This window comes from Phyllobates terribilis, unplaced genomic scaffold (genome assembly GCF_046119375.1).
Source record: "Phyllobates terribilis strain yellow unplaced genomic scaffold, ASM4611937v1 Scaffold_1__5_contigs__length_1240528914, whole genome shotgun sequence".
NCBI lineage: Eukaryota > Metazoa > Chordata > Amphibia > Anura > Dendrobatidae > Phyllobates > Phyllobates terribilis.
This window is the reverse complement of record NW_027362761.1, coordinates 596,580,091-596,601,126: the sequence shown is the minus strand read 5'-3', so window position 1 is coordinate 596,601,126 and position 21,036 is coordinate 596,580,091. Positions and strand designations below refer to the sequence as shown.

The following is a 21,036-nucleotide window of genomic DNA, read 5'->3' as shown; positions in this document are numbered from 1 at the left end:
CACACTCGGCTCCGCTCCGCACATTACACACTCGACTCCGCTCCGCACATTACACACTCGGCTCCGCACATTACAAACTCGGCTCTGCTCCGCACATTACACACTCGGCTCCGCTTCGCACATTACACACTCGGCACCGCACATTACACGCTCAGCTCCGCTCCGCACATTACACACTCGGCTCCGCTCTGCGCACATTACACGCTCGGCACCGCTCCCCACATTACACGCTCGGCTCCGCACCTTACATGCTCGGCTCCGCTCCTTACACACTCAGCTCCGCTCCGCACATTACCCACTCGGCTCCGCTCCGCACATTACACACTCGGCTCCGCACATTACACACTCGGCTCTGCTCCACACATTACACACTCGGCTCCGCTCCGCACATTACACACTCGGTTCCGCACATTACCCACTCGGCTCCGCTCCGCACATTACCCACTCGACTCCGCTCCGCACATTACACACTCGGCTCCGCACATTACACGCTCCGCTCCGCTCATTACACACTCGGCTCCGCTCCGCACATTACACACTCGGCTCCGCACATTACACACTCGGCTCCGCTCCGCACATTACACACTCGGCTCCGCTCCGCTCATTACACACTCGGCTCCGCTCCGCACGTTACATACTCGGCTCCGCTCATTACACACTCGGCTCCCCTCCGCACATTACCCACTCGGCTCCGCTCATTACACACTAGACTCCACTCCGCACATTACACACTCGGCACCGCTCCGCACATTACACACTCGGCTCCGCTCCGCACATTACACACTCGGCTCCGCTCATTACACACTCGCCTCTGCACATTACACACTCGGCTCCGCACATTACACGCTCGGCTCCGCTCATTACACACTCGACTCTGCACATTACACACTCGGCTCCGCACATTACACGCTCGGCTCCGCACATTACACGCTCGGCTCCGCTCCGCACATTACACACTCGGCTCCGCTCATTACACACTCGACTCCGCTCCGCACATTACACACTCGGCACTGCTCTGCACATTACACACTCGACTCTGCACATTACACACTCGGCTCCGCTCCGCACATTACACACTCGGCTCTGCACATTACACACTCGGCTCCGCACATTACACGCTCGGCTCCGCTCCGCACATTACACGCTCGGCTCTGCTCCGCACATTACACACTCGGCTCTGCTCCGCACATTACACACTCGGCTCCGCATATTACACACTCGGCTCCGCTCCGCACATTACACGCTCGGCTCTGCTCCGCACATTACACACTCGGCTCCGCTCCCCACATTACACACTCGGCTCCGCACATTACACGCTCGGCTCTGCTCCGCACATTACACACTCGGCTCCGCTCCGCACATTACACACTCGGCTCCGCACATTACACGCTCGGCTCCGCTCCGCACATTACACACTCGGCTCTGCACATTACACACTCGGCTCCGCTCCGCACATTACACACTCGGCTCAGCTCTGGACATTACACGCTCGGCTCCGCTCCGCACATTACACACTCGGCTCCGCTCCGCACATTACACACTCGGCTCCGCTCCGCACATTACACGCTCGGCTCCGCTCCGTACATTACACGCTCGGCTCCGCTCCGCACATTACACGCTCGGCTCCGCTCCCCACATTACACGCTCGGCTCCGCTCCCCACATTACACGTTCGGCTCCGCTCCCCACATTACACGCTCGGCTCCGCTCCGCACATTACACGCTCGGCTCCGCTCCGCACATTACACACTCGGCTCCGCTCCGCACATTACACACTCGGCTGCGCTCCGCACATTACACACTCGGCTCCGCTCCGCACATTACACACTCGGCTCCGCTCCGCACATTACACACTGGGCTCCGCTCCGCACATTACACACTGGGCTCCGCTCCGCACATTACACACTCGGCTCCGCTCCGCACATTACACACTCGGCTCTGCTCCGCACATTACACACTCGGCTCCGCTCCCCACATTACACACTCGGCTCCGCACATTACACGCTCGGCTCTGCTCCGCACATTACACACTCGGCTCCGCTCCGCACATTACACACTCGGCTCCGCACATTACACGCTCGGCTCCGCTCCGCACATTACACACTCGGCTCTGCACATTACACACTCGGCTCCGCTCCGCACATTACACACTCGGCTCAGCTCTGGACATTACACGCTCGGCTCCGCTCCGCACATTACACACTCGGCTCCGCTCCGCACATTACACACTCGGCTCCGCTCCGCACATTACACACTCGGCTCCGCTCCGTACATTACACGCTCGGCTCCGCTCATTACACGCTCGGCTCCGCTCCCCACATTACACGCTCGGCTCCGCTCCCCACATTACACGCTCGGCTCCGCTCCGCACATTACACGCTCGGCTCCGCTCCGCACATTACACGCTCGGCTCCGCTCCGCACATTACACTCTCGGCTCCGCTCCGCATATTACACACTCGGCTCCGCTCCGCACATTACACACTCGGCTCCGCTCCGCACATTACACACTCGGCTCCGCTCCGCACATTACACACTCGGCTCCGCTCCGCACATTACACACTGGGCTCCGCTCCGCACATTACACACTCGGCTGCGCTCCGCACATTACACACTCGGCTGCGCTCCGCACATTACACACTGGGCTCCGCTCCGCACATTACACACTCGGCTCCGCTCCGCACATTACACGCTCGGCTCCGCTCCGCACATTACACACTGGGCTCCGCTCCGCACATTACACGCTCGGCTCCGCTCCGCACATTACACGCTCGGCTCTGCTCCGCACATTACACACTCGGCTCCGCTCCGCACATTACACACTCGGCTCTGCTCCGCACATTACACACTCGGCTCCGCTCCGCACATTACACACTCGGCTCCGCACATTACACACTCGGCTCCGCTCCGCACATTACACACTCGGCTCCGCTCCGCACATTACACACTCGGCTGCGCTCCGCACATTACACACTCGGCTCCGCACATTACACACTCGGCTCCGCACATTACACACTCGGCTCCGCTCCGCACATTACACACTCGGCTCCGCTCCGCACATTACACACTCGGCTCCGCACATTACACACTCGGCTCCGCTCCGCACATTACACACTCGGCTCCGCACATTACACACTCGGCTCCGCTCCGCACATTACACACTCGGCTCCGCTCCGCACATTACACACTCGGCTCCGCTCCGCACATTACACACTCGGCTCCGCACATTACACACTCGGCTCCGCTCCGCACATTACGCACTCGGCTCCGCTCCGCACATTACACACTCGGCTCCGCTCCGCACATTACACACTCGGCTCCGCTCCGCACATTACACACTCGGCTCCGCACATTACACGCTCGGCTCGGCTCCGCACATTACACGCTCGGCTCTGCTCCGCACATTACACGCTCGGCTCCGCTCCGCACATTACACACTCGGCTCCGCTCCGCACATTACACACTCGGCTCCGCTCCGCACATTACACACTCGGCTCCGCTCCGCACATTACACACTCGGCTCTGCTCCGTCCTCCTCTATAATACTATACATCATCCAGCACAGCAGAGTCCTGCAGACACTGAGCAGAGAACCCTGGAGCTCCGCCCCTGATCATGTGACTGATCTCATGACGGTGACGTCACACAGGTCCTGGCAGCACACGGCGGTGTCGGCTCTGCAGGTGGAGGTGTGTTGTGTTGTTTTGTGTTCTCCTCATATTATGACTTTGTTTCTGATGCTTTTCCTCCTCTTTTCTTTCTCTCCATTTATCTTCTTGTTGCTTTTTACAGTAATGTTTTCTTGCATGTTACAGTTTCTATGATGTACAATAACATTTATATTATTCTAGCGCCATTTATTCCATTTACATGTGATAGGGATATACCTAATAAAAAACAATTACAATAATCTTGAACACAATGTGATGGCGACCGTTACAGGAGGAGCGAGGACCCTGCCCGCGAGGGCTCACAGTCTACAAGGGATGGGTGAGGATACAGTAGGTGAGGGTAGAGCTGGTCGTGCAGCGGTATGGTGGAGCGAGGACCCTGCCTGCGAGGGCTCACAGTCTACAAGGGACGGGTGAGGATACAGTAGGTGAGGGTAGAGCTGGTCGTGCAGCGGTATGGTGGAGCGAGGACCCTGCCCGCGAGGGCTCACAGTCTACAAGGGATGGGTGAGGATACAGTAGGTGAGGGTAGAGCTGGTCGTGCAGCAGTGGTCACTGCAGGTTGTAGGCTTGTCGGAAGAGGTGGGTCTTCAGGTTCCTTTTTAAGGTTTCCATGGTAGGCGACAGTCTGATATGTTGGGGTAGAGAGTTCCAGAGTAGGGGGGATGCACGGGAGAAATCTTGTATGCGATTGTGGAAAGAGGAGATAAGAGGGGAGTAGAGAAGGAGATCTTGTGAGAATCGGAGGCTGCGTGCAGGTAAGTGCCGGGAGCCTAGGTCACAGATATTTGGAGGAGACAGGTTGTGAATGGCTTTGTATGCCAAGGTTAGGGTCTTGAACTGGAGTCTCTGGGCAATGAGGAGCCAGTGAAGGGATTAACAGTAGTTAGAGGCCGGTGAATAGCGGGGGGACAGGTGGATTAGTCTGGCAGCAGAGTTTAGGATACATTGGAGGCGTGCGAGAGTGTTAGAGGGGAAGTCACAGAGCAGGAGGTTACAGTAGTTTAGGCGGGAGATGATGAGGGCATGCACTAGTGTTTTTGCAGATTCTTGATTGAGGAATGTGCGGATCAGGGAGATATTTTTGAGTTGCAGGAAGTGGAAAGGGCTTGGATATGTGGTTTGAAGGAAAGATTAGAATCCAAGGTCACCCTGAGGCAGCGAGCTTGTGGTACTGGGGAGAGTGGGCAGCCATTGACGTTTTTATGGATAGGTCAGGTGGGGGGGAAGATGATACATTCTGTTTTGTCCATGTTAAGTTTTAGAAATCTGTCCAAGAAGAACGACGAAATAGCGGACAGACATTGTGAGATTCTGGTCAGTAGGGAGATGATAACTGGTCCAGAGCGTTAGATCTGTGTGTCATCAGCATAGAGATGATACTGAAAGCCGTGAGACTATGAGCTGGCCAAAGGTGTAGATGGACAAGCTCAGGGGTCCTAGAACTGAACCTTGGGGGGCACCAATAGATCGGGGGCGAGATGAGGAGGAGGTGTGTGAGTGAGAGACACTGAATGTCCGGTCTGTTAGGTATGAGGAGATCCAAGATAGGGCCAAGTCGGTGATGCCAAGAGATGAGAGAATCTGTAGTAAGAGGGAATGGTCCACTGTGTCGAAGGCAGATGACAGGTCCAGGAGGAGGAGGACAGAGTAGTGTCGCTTGGATTTGGCGGTTTGTAGGTCATTGGGCAGTTTCTCTGGAGTGATGATGTAAGATTGTAAGCGGTCAAAGAGGGAGCAGGAGGAGAGGTGGGAGGACAGTTCAAGATGGGCGTGTTGTTCCAGTAGTTTTGAGGTATAGGGGAGAAGTGATATGGGCCAATAGCTAGACAGAGAGGATGGGACCATGGAGGACTTTTAGAGGGTGGGTGTGATCGAGGCATGTTTGAACATGAGGGAAAGACACCAGTTGTTAGTGATAGGTTGAAGAGACGGGTTAGGGTTGGGATGAAGACTGTGGTGAGGTTTGGGATGAGGTGGGACGGGATGGGGTCAAGTGTACAGGTGGTGAGTTTTGATCTGGAGGCAAAGAGGAAAGTTAATCTTTTTATGGCGGAAAAGCTGGTTTTAGAGGAGAAGAGCTGAGTATTTCTAAGAAGGGGCTGTTGAGACTTTGAGAAAAAGCTTTGTTATCAATCTTCTGCTTGAAGAATGAGGCGTCAGCTGAGAAGAGAGGAGAGAAAGGAGGAGCTGGGGGACGGAGCAGAGAATTTAAAGTGTTGAATAGTTGTTTAGGGTTGTGAGACAGGGAGGATATGAGCGATGAAAAGTAGGTTTGTTTTGCTGCAATGAGTGTGGACTTGACAGTAATTTGAATGTGATGAAGTGCTCTTTGGAATAGGATCTTTTCCATCTCCGCTCAGTAACTCTGGAAGCCCACCTCAGTTGTTTAGTCAGGCTGGTGTGCCAGGGTTGCTTGTTGATTGTGTGAGCTTTGGTATGTGTGAGGGTGGTGACCGACTCAAGAGCTGCAGTTGTTGTGGAGTTACATGCAGTAGCATGTACGGTACTAATGTTTGCAAGAGGGAGAAGGGATTGTGAGGGTAGATCAAGATGTTTAAGATTTCTGCGAGGATGTGAAAGTTTGTGGAGTGGAGATTGTCCACCTGGAGAGGAAAGGGGAGAGAATGTAAGGAGGTTGTGGTCAGAAAGGGAGAGGTGAGTTAGAGAGGTTAGATAGGGAACAGAGGCTGGTGAAGATGAGGTCCAGTGTGTGGCCATCTTTGCGAGTGGCTGTGGACGACCATTGATCAAGGCCGAAGGAGGAAGTGATAGATAGAAGCTTAGAGACAGCTGAGTGGGAATATTGTTGTTCTGCGTTAGCCAGAAATATTGATGAAAATACTTTTATGCCCAAACATGACAGGACTCTTCTAATAGTGATCCCTTTATTGGTACCAGAAGAATTATGTTTACAGCATTTTAATCACAGCGGCTTCTTCAGGCAGTTTGCAAATGAATGACAAGGGCAGAACATGTAAGACATATGACACCAGGACATTTGTGCCCGGGGTGGATGGGGCAAGTCCTCCTGAAGACGAGCCCAGGAAATCGAGCTAAGGTTTCTGTTACAAATGGAGAGGTGGTGGAGTGATCAGGAGTCTGGTAGAGGTATGAACTGCATCCATGTAGGGAGTCATATTAACACCTGGATTTATGACTCCATCTGCTCAGATCAAAAGATGTTGTGGGGTTTGTAGTAGAGAATAAAGTGGGGTTGTCTAGGCGGATAATACTGATGACCCATCCTTGGGATTGTCAGCTCCAAATTGTTCAAAATAAATAAGAGACAAAAGTCTTGGTGGGGGCTCGGTGATGTCTACAGTGAAGCAAGGCAGGGGCTCGGTGATGTCTACAGTGAAGGAAGGCAGGGGCTCGGTGATGTCTACAGTGAAGGAAGGCAGGGGCTCGGTGATGTCTACAGTGAAGGAAGGCAGGGGCTCGGTGATGTCTACAGTGAAGCAGGACGGGGGCTCGGTGATGTCTACAGTGAAGCAGGACGGGGGCTCGGTGATGTCTACCGTGAAGCAGGGCGGGGGCTCGGTGATGTCTACCGTGAAGCAGGGCGGGGGCTCGGTGATGTCTACCGTGAAGCAGGGCGGGGGCTCGGTGATGTCTACAGTGAAGCAGGGCGGGGGCTCGGCTCGGTGATGTCTACAGTGAAGCACGGCGGGGGCTCGGTGATGTCTACAGTGAAGCAGGGCGGGGGCTCGGCTCGGTGATGTCTACAGTGAAGCACGGCGGGATCTAAGTGATATCTACAGTGAAGCATGGCAGGGACTCGGTGAGGTCATCGCCACACAATGTAGGATGTTCTGAGACGATGTGCCTGTTCCAAATTAAATTGTAAAATACTTACAGGAGAGAGAACCACGCTGACATGGTTAGTATCAGAACAGAACTCTGTTTATTACCAGTGATGAGCGAGCACTAAAATGCTCGGGTGCTCGATGCTCAGGTCAAGCAAATTGGAATACAAGGGTGCTCGATCCAAGCAACGAGCCAAATGTTAGTCTAGGGGAAACTCGAGCATTTTTCAGGCGGCTCCCCCCGGCGGTCTGCAGAGGGCCTAAAAATTGCACAAATCGATGGGAACAGTGCTCAAATGACATGGGGACAGCATGGGGAAGACCCCTGGAAGCATTTCTGACTCCCAGGTCACTGCTGTTAACAACGTTGTCAGAGTATTACGCCACTTTTACGGACTCACAATAAAACATACAAAAACTAAACCAAAATGGATTTTCCTGGGAAATATGTTAAGGAACATCCTTTCCAGGGTAATGACTTGTATATAAGGCAAAATAAATAACCAAAAACAAAAATACTCCTCCACACCTTGGGCTATGTTCACACGTAGCGTTTTTGATGCATTTTTGCACTTTTACATTGCTTTCAACCGTGACACATGCATTCACCAGGAAATGTCATTTTAACATTTTACAACCTTATCTGGCCATGTGGTGTGTGAGACGTGATCCGACACATCCTGTTTCATTTATGAAGGAGGGACTCTGAAAATCACAAAGCCTATTTTTAAACGGCCATCAGGCGGCCTTTACTATTCTTAAAGGGCCAGCAGTCGGCCCTCACTATTGTTAGAGAGCCATCAGTCGGCTATGCTTTGTTCCCATTACTAAAGAGTGGGTCTCCTATACTGTTATTGCGTATGCAGTGAGTGGCAGGGCTGGCCAAAATTTGGACGCATCCCAATGCCCCTTTGAAGAGACTTGGAGGAGGGCCTCCTGAAAACAATGTTCCCATTATTAGGAAGTGGGTCTCCCATAGTGTTGGCCTGTGCAGTGAATGCAAGGGCTGCTAAAAATAGGGAGGCACTCCAATGCCCCTTGGAAAAGACGTGGAGCAGGGCCTCATAAAAAAATGTTCCCATTAGAAAGGAGCTGGTCTCCTATACTTGTAATACCCATGCACTAAGTGTATGGACTGACAAACATTTACCCCTGGGGGGTATACATGAACATACTGTATACATTTTTGTTTTTTACGGGCATCATAAACGTCCTTTAAAAAAAATTATGCGGGTGCTGCTTCACTTACCACGGTCACCCTGGTGATATGATGGTGTAGAAGGAGGAGGACAAGAGCAAATGGCCAAAATCAGGAAGCGTATACCCATGTGTGGGTGTGAAAATGTGCATGGGAATATGCCTCCCAAAAAAAGACATTGGATTTGAGTTTGTTACACTGCTATCATTTGGTGTTGTTGAGAAGTCTGGCCCAATCCAGCCCTTGTTCATTTTTATAAGAGTCAGCCTGTCAGCATTTTCAGTTGACAGGCGGATGCGCTTATCAGTTATAATTACATTAGCGGCGCTAAAAACCCACTATGATAAAACGCTAGCGGCAGGGCAGGCCAGGACCTCCAAGGTGTAGAGAGCGAGTTCATTCCACTTATCCAGCTTGGATACCCAATAATTATAAGACACAGCGGAATCACGGAGGATGTTGGTACAGTTGGCAAGGTACTCCCTCAGCATCTTCCCAAATTTTGCACTCCTTGTGAGAGTACCCTGCGCCTCAGGGCCTGTGCGATGGGAGGGGCTGAGAAAACTCTCCCAGAACTTTGACAGTGTTCCCCTGCCTCTGCTGGATTGGAGTTGTCTCTCTCGCCTGTACTCCTTGGTTGTCCAACAAACTGTGCCCTCTGCCGCCAGCGTTTTCAGATGTGAATTTTTTTAATAGTTCCGCAACAAGGGCCTTCTGATACTGCCCCATTTTTGTAGACCTGTCCGCCTCAGGAATAAGAGATATAAAGTTCTCCTTGTAGCGTGGGTCTAGGAAGTGTCACCAACCAGTAATGACTGTCACCCGAGGGTCACGGGAAAGGCAGCATAACATAAACTCAGCCATGCATGCCAGACTACTAACAGGTAAGACTTACGTGTCCTCACCAAGAGGACGACTGACCATGCTCTCTTCCTCCTCCTCCTCCTCCTCCCTGTCCTCAGGCCATCCACACTGAACAGATGGTATGACAGTTGTGCAGGTAGTACTGTCTATAGTGCATGAAACTAGCTCCTGTTCTTCCTCCTCCTCCTCTTCCTCATTGTCACCCAATCCATGTTGGGATGAGATGAGGCTGGGCTGTGTGTATTCACCCTGTATGGTTCCTTGCTTCATCTCATCATGCTCCGCCTGCAATGCATCCTCTTTGATTGTGAGCAGAGAGCGTTTCAGAAGACAAGACAGAGAAGCGGGATGGTGACGCTAATTATGGCGTCATCGCCGCTCACCATCTTGGTGGAGTCCTCAAAGTTTTGGAGGATGGTACATATGTCTGACATCAATGTCCACTCCTGAGGTCTCATGTGTGGAGTCTGAACTCAATACCGACGGCCTTGTTGAGCTGGTAGTCAACAACTGCCCTCTTCTGCTCACAAATCCTTCCCAACATCTGCAGTGTAGAGTTCCAATGCGTGGGGACATCACACACTAGTCGGTGAGCCGGAAGCTGCAAACGCTGCTGAAGCACTGCAAGGGAGGCGGAAGCTGTAGCTGTCTTTCTAAAATGGGCACACAGGTGGCATACTTTAACAAGCAGCTCCAGGTAGGTTTTGAGAAACCCCTGAACCACAAGGTTAAGCACATGGGCCAGGCATGGTACATGTGTGAGCTCGCCTCTCCACAGAGCCGCCACCAGGTTCCGGCCATTGTCACACACGACCATGCCTGGCTGTAAGTACAGCGGTGTCAGCCACAGATCTGCCTGCTCTTTCAGAGCTGTCCACAACTCTTCAGCATTGTGCAGTTTGTCACCTAAGCATATTTGCTTCAGCACAGCCTGTTGCTGCTTGGCCGAGGCAGTGCTGCAGTGCTTCCAGCTTGTGACTGATATGGTCATTTTGGAGATGGAGGCTGAAGAGGAGGAGGAGGCTGAGGTGCAGGAGCTGTAGATTGTGGGGGCAAACCTGATTGACCTAGGGCCCGCAAACCTCGGTGTCAGGAGGATGTGTTCCATCCCAAGGTCCGACTGGGTCCCGGCTTCCACTATGTTAACCCAGTGTGCCATCAGCTAGATGTACCGCCCCTGCCCACAAGCACTTGTCCACGTATCCGTGGTTAGGTGGACTTTCCCTGTAACTCCATTGTTGAGGGCACGGCTAATGTTGTGGGACACGTGCTTGTGTAATGCGGGGACTGCACACCGAGAGAAATATTGGCGGCTGGGGACCGAGTACCGAGGGAAGGCCGCCATCAGGTTGCAGAAAGCTTCCATCTCCACGAGCCTAAAAGGCAACATTTCGAGCGCAAGCAGTCGCGAAATGTAGGAATTTAGTAGTGTGACCTGTGGGACATTGGCTGCGCATTTGCGCTTGCGTTCCAAGGACTGGGGTATGGTCAACTGAACGCTGCGCTGGGGCAAGGACGTGTTTGCTGATGGTGCTAGTTGAGAGTGTGCAACGACAGGTGCAGGGCAGGAGGCATCTTCGCATGCACTATGGACAGGGGATTGGCTTGCACGCACAACAGCGGAAGAAGCAGTGGTTTCACCTGCAGACACTGTTCCTGGACCCTGGGGTTCGGCCCACAAAGTCGGGGTGCTTTGCTGCCAAGTGCCTGATCATGCTGGTGGTGGTCAGGCTGGTAGTTTTGCTACCCCTGCTGATGCTGGCCTGGCAGGTGGTGTAAATGGCCTTTTTGGGGTTATTGGCAGAGTCTTTAAAAAACAACCAGACTCGGGAAGACCTAACAGTTGTACTGGCAACTTACGTCATGTTGGTGTTACGGGGAACGGTTGCCCGCCTTCTGTCTGCGGCCACCACACTGCTTCTTCCTGCCTATTGGGGTGCTCTGCCTCCCTCCCCCTGTGTGCTGCTGTCCTCTGCATGTCCGCCTGCCAGGTTGGGTCATTTACTATATCATCCACCACCTCGTCTTCCACTTCCGCACCCTGGTTCTCCCCCTGACTTTCTGGCAATTGTATCTCATCATCGTCCACCTCTTGTGACACTTTCCCACCGTCGCCTTTGTATGACCGTGGCTGCTTAAATATTTGGGCATCCTCGCTCCTCCTGTACCAGTCGCTGACTCGTTTTGTTAAGATTATGTAAATGCTTTTGTTATGTATATCCCTATCACATGTAAAGCGCCATGGAATAAATGGCGCTATAATAATAAATAATAATAATAATAATAATCCCTACATGCGATCTCCTCTTGCCCCGCTTCAAGTGGACCGGGCGAGAGGCCCGAATCTATAAATGGAAAAGTGAACAGCTCTTCGGAGTGTCCAAGTGTGGGATCAGTTGTCTCTGGGTACTCGGCATGGTGGGAGGAAGGAGGATCAGGGTGAGGAATATGCAGTCCAGATTCACAGCTACTGAGACTTGACCGTGTGGAAGACAGGGTGTTGGTGGTGGTGGCTAAGTGACTGGAAGCATTATCTGCTATCCAACAAACAACCTTTTGACACTGCTCTGGGTTCAATAGTGGTGTTCTGTGGTGCCCTATTAATTGGGACAGGAAGGTTGAGCGAGAAGATGTGGGTGTTTGTTGTGGCACAATTTCAGCTTGCCCACGGCCTCGGCCTCTGCGTTCACCATCACGTCCAGTTCTCCGTCCCTTGCTACGTGCCTTGCCCATTTTAAATGGAGGACAGTATCTTCCATGCTCACTACAAATGGCTGAATTAGGAGTGAATTTATATGTGATCTGTGTAACAGACAAACCACAGTTTTAAATACCTGGCCTGTAGGTAACTATTTTTAACAGCGCCTACCTCGTATCAATAAATTCACTGACACACTGCAACAAAATGTCAATGGAGGCCAGAAATGGCAATATTTACAGCCAATTCTATGTGATCCGTGTGATGGACAAGCAACAGTTTTAAATAGCTGGATTTTTAGCGCTGTAATATGGAAAGGACCTGACTGTATTCTGCAGTGCCAACGAGCAAATGGTGCAGATAAACTGTGTTCTCTGGATTGCTTTTTAAGCAAATAATCTGGATTAAGATAAAAAAAAAATTATTCCTGGCCCCTGATACCTGGGCCTATTTCTAGAAATATCTGTAAAAGCACCAGCAGACAGAATTGGAATGGACCCTCTTACTATGTGCACTGCAGTCTGCTATCTACCCTGCCTGCCGGCCTAGCACGGACATCTCTGCAGCTGGATTAGTCCTCAAAAGGACTGTTAGTTGAGATGGATATGTGTCTCTAATATAGTTTGGTATATCTACGCTAACTAGAAACAAGCAAAGCTCTCCCTAGCTCAGCAGCACCTCTCCCTACACTGTCTGATTCCGGAGTGACTGTGGCAGACAATCCCTGCATATTTTTGGCGCTCTAAAGAGCGCCAAACATGCAGGGAGGGGACCCGAGCTCCCGCCGAGCAACCTCGGAAATACCCGGCGAGCACCAAGCAGTAGCAAGCATGCCTTCTCATCACTATTTAATACATGATTGGTCAGGGTTTATATAGGTTTTCAAAGGACAAAAGCTGAGCCAATTATATTGCTACAATGTATCTCTACATTCTAAGCATATATACATCTAATTGGCTAAAATTAATATCATCTACGCCCTAGGTGTGGCTCTCGCTTCTTTCTTTCACTTTCCTACGTTATCTCTAAGTTCCGTTAGACAAAGAAATTCCTGAGACTCTTTGTATCAAAACATACACAGACTCCATTTTGGAAAGCAAGGAGATGCACGTATAATAACCAAAATGGAGTAGTCAGGATAGATACTGTAAATAAATCTTGCTCTCACAATTCCCTTCTCTTGTGGCAGTGGGTGGCTGTTCCAGCTGACGTGCTCGTCTAAAGACTCCCCCAAATACATTCTGCTTCCCTAATAGAAGCAGTCGGCCTTCCTACGCTGCTTCGCCGGATTCTCCGGATCGGTCTGCCTGTCACACCATCAGATGGACACACATACACACACAAGTCAGAACAGCTATTCCCCAGAATGCATCCCTACTAAAATTAAAAAATCTCTGTTGGTTATAGTATCCACAAAAATTGGAGGCAGCACACAAATAGAAGATGAAAAATATCTTATTTAATAGCCCATGTGGCTGTGGCGACGTTTCGGTCCAATATTGTGGACCTTTCTCAAGCAATGTTGGTTATAGTAGATATAATTTATCCAGTCCACAGTTTTATTCACTGTAATGATGGGGAATAGTGATTCAAATTGATCTCTGGCTTTGAGCTCGTCTGATACTCCTCTTGGTACTCCAATAGCATCAATGTACACGTGAGGATCGAATTGTCTATAGGTGTCCCCATGCTGCCACTCCACTCTAGGGCAGGAGACCATGTTAAACAGGTCAAATTTATAACTGACTCTCGGGTCTGAGGTATTAAACCAGAAAGTGGAAACTATTTCACCATTCTTTCTCTTTTGGGACATAGCCCTTGATGAGCCGAATTCATCAAGGAAAAAAGAATAAGGCACAGGGTGTGCGTCCACATCATTCAGTGGCTTTCTTGAGCTCATTTGTCTTCTTGCAGTTTGAGGCGTGGATCCAGTTGGGCTTTCCCTCAGGCTTTACAGCCGTCTCAGTTGTCAGCAAAACTTGGAAGGGCCCATCAAATCGAGGCTCAAGGGCTCTTCTGACGTGTCTTTTGACCACCACCAAATAACACCCCTATGAGCTGAGGCATTGTCTTTTTCTTGGGAGTATGCCTAATTGAGAAGAGTGCTAGGGGCAAGAATTCTGTCCATGGTTTACCCACTTCAGGGATGATTTTTTAGTGTTTCAGGGTCCCATTCAATCTCTCTACTTTACCGATACTTGTAGACACAGAGTATGAAAGGCCTGTTCCACTCCCAGACTGGACATTATTTCCTGCATAACTTCTCCGGTAAAGTGGGTGCCTCTGTCACTCTCTATGGTCTCAGGCACCCAGTATTTGCAGACAATTTCTGAAATTAGTTTCTTCGCTGTAGCCTTGGCGGTGGCTTTACACATGGGGTACGCTTCTGGCCATCCTGAGAAGAGATCGACACACACAAGTACATACTCTTAGGTTTACATTTTGGGAAGTTGAATGTAGTCTATCTGAAGACGTTGGAGCGGATTCAGGGACCTCGGTGTGTGTCTCATAGGTGTCTTGGTGGTACATCCCACGTTGTTTAGTGCACAAGTCAGACAGGCTTGAACGTGTTTGGCTGCAGTTACACTGAACTCAGGAGCATACCAATGGTGGCTAAGAGGTCTGTCATGGCAGTCTTCGATTGGTGGGTATTACTGTGGGTGGCTTGAGCCATCATGGTATACAGAACCCGTGGAAGGCACACATTGTCCCCCACATGCCACAGTCTTTCTGGTAACTGCACAGCTCCCTTCTCTTGCCATATGGTGAATTCTTCAACACCAGCCTGTTGTTGCAGCTTCTGAAGAAGGTCATAGGTCACAGGTGGGTCTGCCGTGGAGGCCACCTGTGCAGCTGCCACCCTGGCAGGGTTGTCTCTTGGTTGGTAAGCTGCGCATTTTACAGCCTGGTCGGCCAGGTGGTTGCCTTTAGCTGTGGTTGAGTCGTCGTTTGCATGGCCTTTGACTTTCACTTAGTAACATAGTTTTTAAGGTTGAAGGAAGACTATTTAGAATACTGTGTACAGTTTTGGTCTCCGGTGTATAAGAAAGACATAGCTGAACTAGAGCGGGTGCAGAGAAGAGCGACCAAGGTTATTAGAGGACTGGGGGGTCTGCAATACCAAGACAGGTTATTAGAGGACTGGGGGGTCTGCAATACCAAGACAGGTTATTAGAGGACTGGGGGGTCTGCAATACCAAGACAGGTTATTACACTTGGGGTTATTTACTGTGGAAAAAAGAAGGATTAGGGGTGATCTTATTACTATGTACAAGTATATGAGGGGACAGTACAAAGACCTTTCTACTGATCTTTTTACTCTGAGGCCAGAGACGGGGACAAGGGGGCATCTTCTACGTCTGGAGGAAAGAAGGTTTAATCATAATCACAGACGGGGATTCTTTACTGTAAGAGCAGTGAGACTATGGAGCTCTCTGCCGCATGATGTTGTAATGAGTGATTCACTACTAAAATTTAAGAAGGGCATGGATGCCTTTCTTGAAAAGTATAATATTACAGGTTATATATACTAGATTCCTTGATAGGGCGTTGATCCAGGGAACTAGTCTGATTGTCGTATGGAGTCGGGAAGGAATTTTTTTCCCCAATGTGGAGCTTAGTGTTTGCCACATATTTTTTTTTGCCTTCCTCTGGATCCACATGTTAGGCTATGGGTTGAACTAGATGGACTTAGTCTTCATTCAACCTTAAAAACTGTTACTATGACAACTTTCTCGGGTAATATTAAGGCCTCCATCAGGCGTTGGACGGATTCATAATTCTTGATACACTTGCTTGCTACTGTGAGGAAAGATCGAGCTAGGTCCATAGTTGTGATCTATGCCAAAAACATAGTGGCTGTTTGTATAAATGATGGCCGTTTGTTTTTTGGCATGTCTGCAGGCTTCTTCTAGGGCACAGCATTAAGCTTCCTGGGCAGACGTGTGGCGGCAGTGGTTCTGCTTTTATGGTTTCATGGAGGGAAACAGCATATCCAGTATAGAACTGGCCATCCACGCCATACCGCGATCTATCCACAAATAGTTCATGGTCTGGGTTATCTAGTGGGACATCGGTAACATGATTGAAACACACCGTTTCCTGGGACATTAGTTGCACACAGTCATGTTCCTCTACTGGCTCAACTAGCAGGTCACTCAAGTTACCACTACAACCTCCTCCTCCAGAGGGAACAAGGTGGCTGGATTCGTTCCCTTGCTTGGTCTGGTCATACATAAGAGGGGATTGGGACCGGGTTTTTCAGTCCATTGGTTGATTCCACACCTTTAGCTACTTAGAGTATCACGGCTGGGGACATTGTCCAGTACTCCGGGTAGGACACTATTAGTGGCTCACTAATCACGGGCTTTAAACCTTCAACAAAGGCACAGAACAGAAAACGGGTGTGGACCTTGGACGTGTTCTATTAAGTCCTGTAATCTTTGCTAGAACCGGGTATAATATTTTTCTACTGACTGTAGCATCCTGTTGAATATCATGAAGGGTGGCTGACTGGGAGGCTAATTTGGCCTGCCCCACTGTGTGAGTTTTCTCACATACTGCTTCCCCGAATCTAGATTGCCCTCGCCACAAGGGGTTAGAAGGTATCCCCTTGTGCTGACACCAGATCCTCTAAATCCCACTAACAACAGGAAAAAGCCTTTCTAATTTTCTCTACTTCTCTAGTAAATGGCATGGGAAACATTTCAGGGTCTGACATTCTACTCATCATGGTCAGCATTTCACTAGAGTTCCAGGGACGCCACAGACCCTCCTGGGGCTCTAAAGTATTAGGTCCCCTAGACTGGCGTGTGAGGTCTGGTGGTAGCAATCTGGGCGAGTGCTGCAGACAGCAGCAGTGGTTGAGGTGAGCTGCCCACCTTCACTGAGTAATTGTCCTAGTAAGTCTTGGATGGCAGCAAAAGACTGATGTAAATGTGTGGCATTGACCTGGTCTCTAATCTGAGCTGCTGTTAACCTGCGATTTCTGAGGCTGGTGACTCGGATAAACTTATCCTCAGAAGCAGAGGTGACTCTTGGTCTTCCTTTCTTGGGGCGGTCCTCATGTGAGCCAGTTTCTTTGTAGCACTTGATGGTTCTTGCAACTGCACTTGGGGACACTTTCAAAGTTTGCCCAATTTTTCGGACTGACTGACCTTCATTTCTTAAAGTAATGATGGCCACTCGTTTTTCTTTACTTAGCTGCTTTTTTCTTGCCATAATACAAATTCTAACAGTCTATTCAGTAGGACTTCTGCACAACACAACTGATGGTCCCAACCCCATTTATAAGGCAAGAGATCCCACTTATTAAACCTGACAGGGCACACCTGTGAAGTGAAAACCATTTCCGGTGACTACCTCTTGAAGCTCATCAAGAGAATGCCAAGAGTGTGCAAAGCAGTCATCAAAGCAAAAGGAGGCTACTTTGAAGAACCTAAAATATAAGACATATTTTCAGTTGTTTCACACTTTTTTATTCCACATGTGTTAATTCATAGTTTTGATGCCTTCAGTGTGAATGTACAATTTTCAAAGTCATGAAAATAGTGAAAAATCTTTAAATAAGAAGGTGTGTCCAAACTTTTGGTCTGTACTGTAAATGAGTAAGCTCTCCTTTAATGATGGTGGGGAGCAAGGTCATGGGGGAAGGGCAGTGGTCTGTTAAACTAGAGGGTTGTGGTTGGGCAGTGAAGATTTGTCTTGTTTGGTCGATCTTATTTTTTAAATGTGTGGTAAAGTTTTTTTCAGAGATGAGGGAGGATGGAGGAGTCAGTGGAGGTCGGAAGAGGGCATTAAAAGTGTTGAATAACTATTTGTGGTTGTGAGATAAGGAAGATAAGAGGGAGGTGAAGTCGTCCTGTTGAGCACCGACTAGAATGTGAAAGTTACTGTTTTGAATGCGGTTAAGTCTTCTTGAGGCTGAGTGCCCACGATGCGTTTTTCAAGCGTTTAAGCTGCGGAATTTCCACAGCGTAAACTCTTCGGAAACGCTTGGTAAACCTTCCCCCATGGTCTCCAATGCAATTCCGCACTTTCAATGTCCATGCTGCGTATTTTTCCGCAGCGTTTATGCTGCGCTCAAAAATACGCAGCATGTCCATTAATTTTGCCGAAACGCAGTGTAATCGCCACCATTGACTTGCATTAGAACGCGCCAATTCTGCAAGACTGCATCTGTACTTGCGTAATTGGCGCATTCTAATGTGCGGATGGTACCCAAGTCTGGAGGAGAGGAGACTCTCTTCCAGACCTGGGTACCATAGAATCTGTAAAAAAAAAAATAAATAAAAAAAATAAAGTTTATACTCACCTTCCGATGTCCTCCCGGTGTTTTTTCCACGCCGTCCGGTCTCTTGCAATGCTCGCGCTGTTGTGAAGGACCTGCCATGACATCACTGAGTCATGTGACCCATCACATGAGTCAATGACGTCACCGCAGGTCCTTCACAACAGTGTGAGCATTGCAAGAGACCGGACGCAGCAGAGATGACACCAGAAGGTAAGTATAATCTTTTTTTTTCATTTTTTACCATTCTTATTCTTTTTTTTAACTATTACTTGGTCACACTATATAAATCTATGCCGGTTGCATGGATTTACAGTATATAGTGTGACCAACTTGTCAAGCACTTTTCCAAGTGATGCTCAAAATCGCTTGGAAAGCTGCTTGAAAAAACGCATGCGAAAACGCTGAAAAAACGCTTCTCTCTGGCAGAAAAAACGCATGTAAATCTGCATGCGTTTTTTTCTGGCAGAGAGAGGCAAAAACGCTCTGCATCAAATCTGCTACGTGGGCACATAGCCTAAGAGTGTGTACAGTATTCTTCCAGCGTCGCTCCACAGCCCTGGACACTTGCTTTTCTATTAGTTTGTTGCACTCAGCCATGCACGAGAGGGGCAACTGAATCAATAGCTGATGTCAGTGTGGCATTATAGAAAACAGTGGCACTGTCTGTGTCGCGGAGTGAAGATATGGGGGACAGCGGTAGAATAAAGTCAAGAGAGTGTATGAATGTCTAGGTGTCTGATGTTTCTGCGGAGAAAGTTGCTGGACAAGGACGGCAATTGAAAAGGACAAGGATGAGAAAGTTAGTAGATGGTGGTCAATTAGGAGAGATGGAGTTGTGAGACTAGATAGGGAGCAGAGACAGGTGAACAAATAAAAACTGGAATGACAATAAGCGCAATTACAAGGATTACAAGGGAAAAAGCAAAACAGTATTTGCTCACCTGGGGGGGGGGGGTTACAGTTTTACAGTCACAACCCCTTTGTTGACTTGTATAAAAATGGCTACTGCAGATCTACTAAAAGATAGAGTACAAGCTTGGGAGTAAAAGTGGATGTAAACCCGCATTGCTGGGGATCCGATATACGATAAGAGACCAGATGCAGTGTGGCTGCGCTTTTATTTGTCAAAGCTTTTTGAGGTAATTATACTTCTTCATCAGGACAAACCACAATGAGCATCCCCTGTGATGACTTTTGACAAAAAACAGGGTCATATCCTTACTCGCCTGACCTAGCTCCCTGCGACTTCTTCTTATTCCCAAGAATTAAGAAAAACCTTAAGGGAAAGCGTTTTCAGGACGTAGAAGAGGTTAAGAAAAAATAGCTGGTGGCACCGAACAGCATTAGTTCAGAAGAATATAAGAAAATGTTTTGAACAGTGGCAAAACCATTGGGACAAATGCATATCATCTAATGGACATTATTTTGAAGGGTATTAATGTTTTCAAGATGTTATCTTGAAGAAGAAAAAAAAAAAAAAAAAGTCTCTTTTTTTGGGTACCCCCTCGTGTACCATAGGATTACATTTTTGATGTGCACTTAAAACAGGCACTTGAGAAGAGGCTCGCAGAAATCATAAAAAGATTTGGCTAATAAAAAAAGCCTTCCACATTCTTCATCTTCTCAGAGAAACAAACAAGTCTGAAATGGAACTTGTGAATCTCTGAGGTTCTGTATATACCGAAACAGAAATTTATTGTCTATAAGATGGAATAGACGTCTACAACACCTCATATAATTATATATTATCCATGTTTCAAGTTTATTGGATATAGGATGAAGGATGGATTGGGACAAGACCAAGATGGCGGAGAGGATACTAAACCTCACCCTGGAGATAATCTTACATCTCACTGGAGAGGTGAGAGGTTGTGATGTCATCACATGACATCATTATCTATGGGAATAACAGGTGATATGACCGGAGAGGTGATGGACTCTGGGAATGTCTGTAGTGATATTATTAATGTCTCCACACTCAGGATTACACAGTAGTGAAGAAGACCTCTAGTGATCGCTGTCAGGCCCCTGTGTCTGAAGGATGGGGAGGAACCCTGAGCCCAATCCCGGGGCCTCCACCTCACCCCCGGATACATGAGGACATCAATGACCAGAAGATCCTAGAACTCACCAACAAGATGATTGAGCTGCTGACTGGAGAGGTGACACTGCTGGGAATGCTGGGACATTATACAGGACAGCACTGGAGGATTCTGGGTGATGACGGTATCATTGTGTGTGTCAGGTTCCTATAAGGTGTCAGGACGTCACCGTCTATTTCTCCATGGAGGAGTGGGAGTATCTAGAAGGACACAAGGATCGGTACAAGGAGGTGATGATGGAGGAGCACCGGCCCCGCACATCACCAGGTAATAGACAGGACTAAATCCACACGGCCTATAATTCTCTGTATGTAATAATGATGGCAGTCCTGTCTGTGTCTCCTGCAGGTCTCTCCAGTAAGAGGACAACCCCAGAGAGATGTCCCGCTCCTCCTCCTGCACAG

General features: G+C 49.1%; 1 protein-coding gene across 1 annotated transcript; it reads left to right on the top strand.

The window, feature by feature from the left end:
* Window positions 1-3,611: 3,611 nt before the first annotated feature.
* LOC141273262 (gastrula zinc finger protein XlCGF66.1-like) lies at window positions 3,612-20,916 on the top strand. The gene is made up of 4 exons (XM_073684900.1): window positions 3,612-3,687; window positions 20,292-20,391; window positions 20,513-20,692; window positions 20,776-20,916. The coding sequence occupies exons 2-4, from the start codon at window positions 20,314-20,316 to the stop codon at window positions 20,914-20,916; spliced, it is 399 nt and encodes a 132-aa protein (XP_073541001.1). The 5' UTR covers window positions 3,612-3,687; window positions 20,292-20,313.
* Window positions 20,917-21,036: the final 120 nt, after the last annotated feature.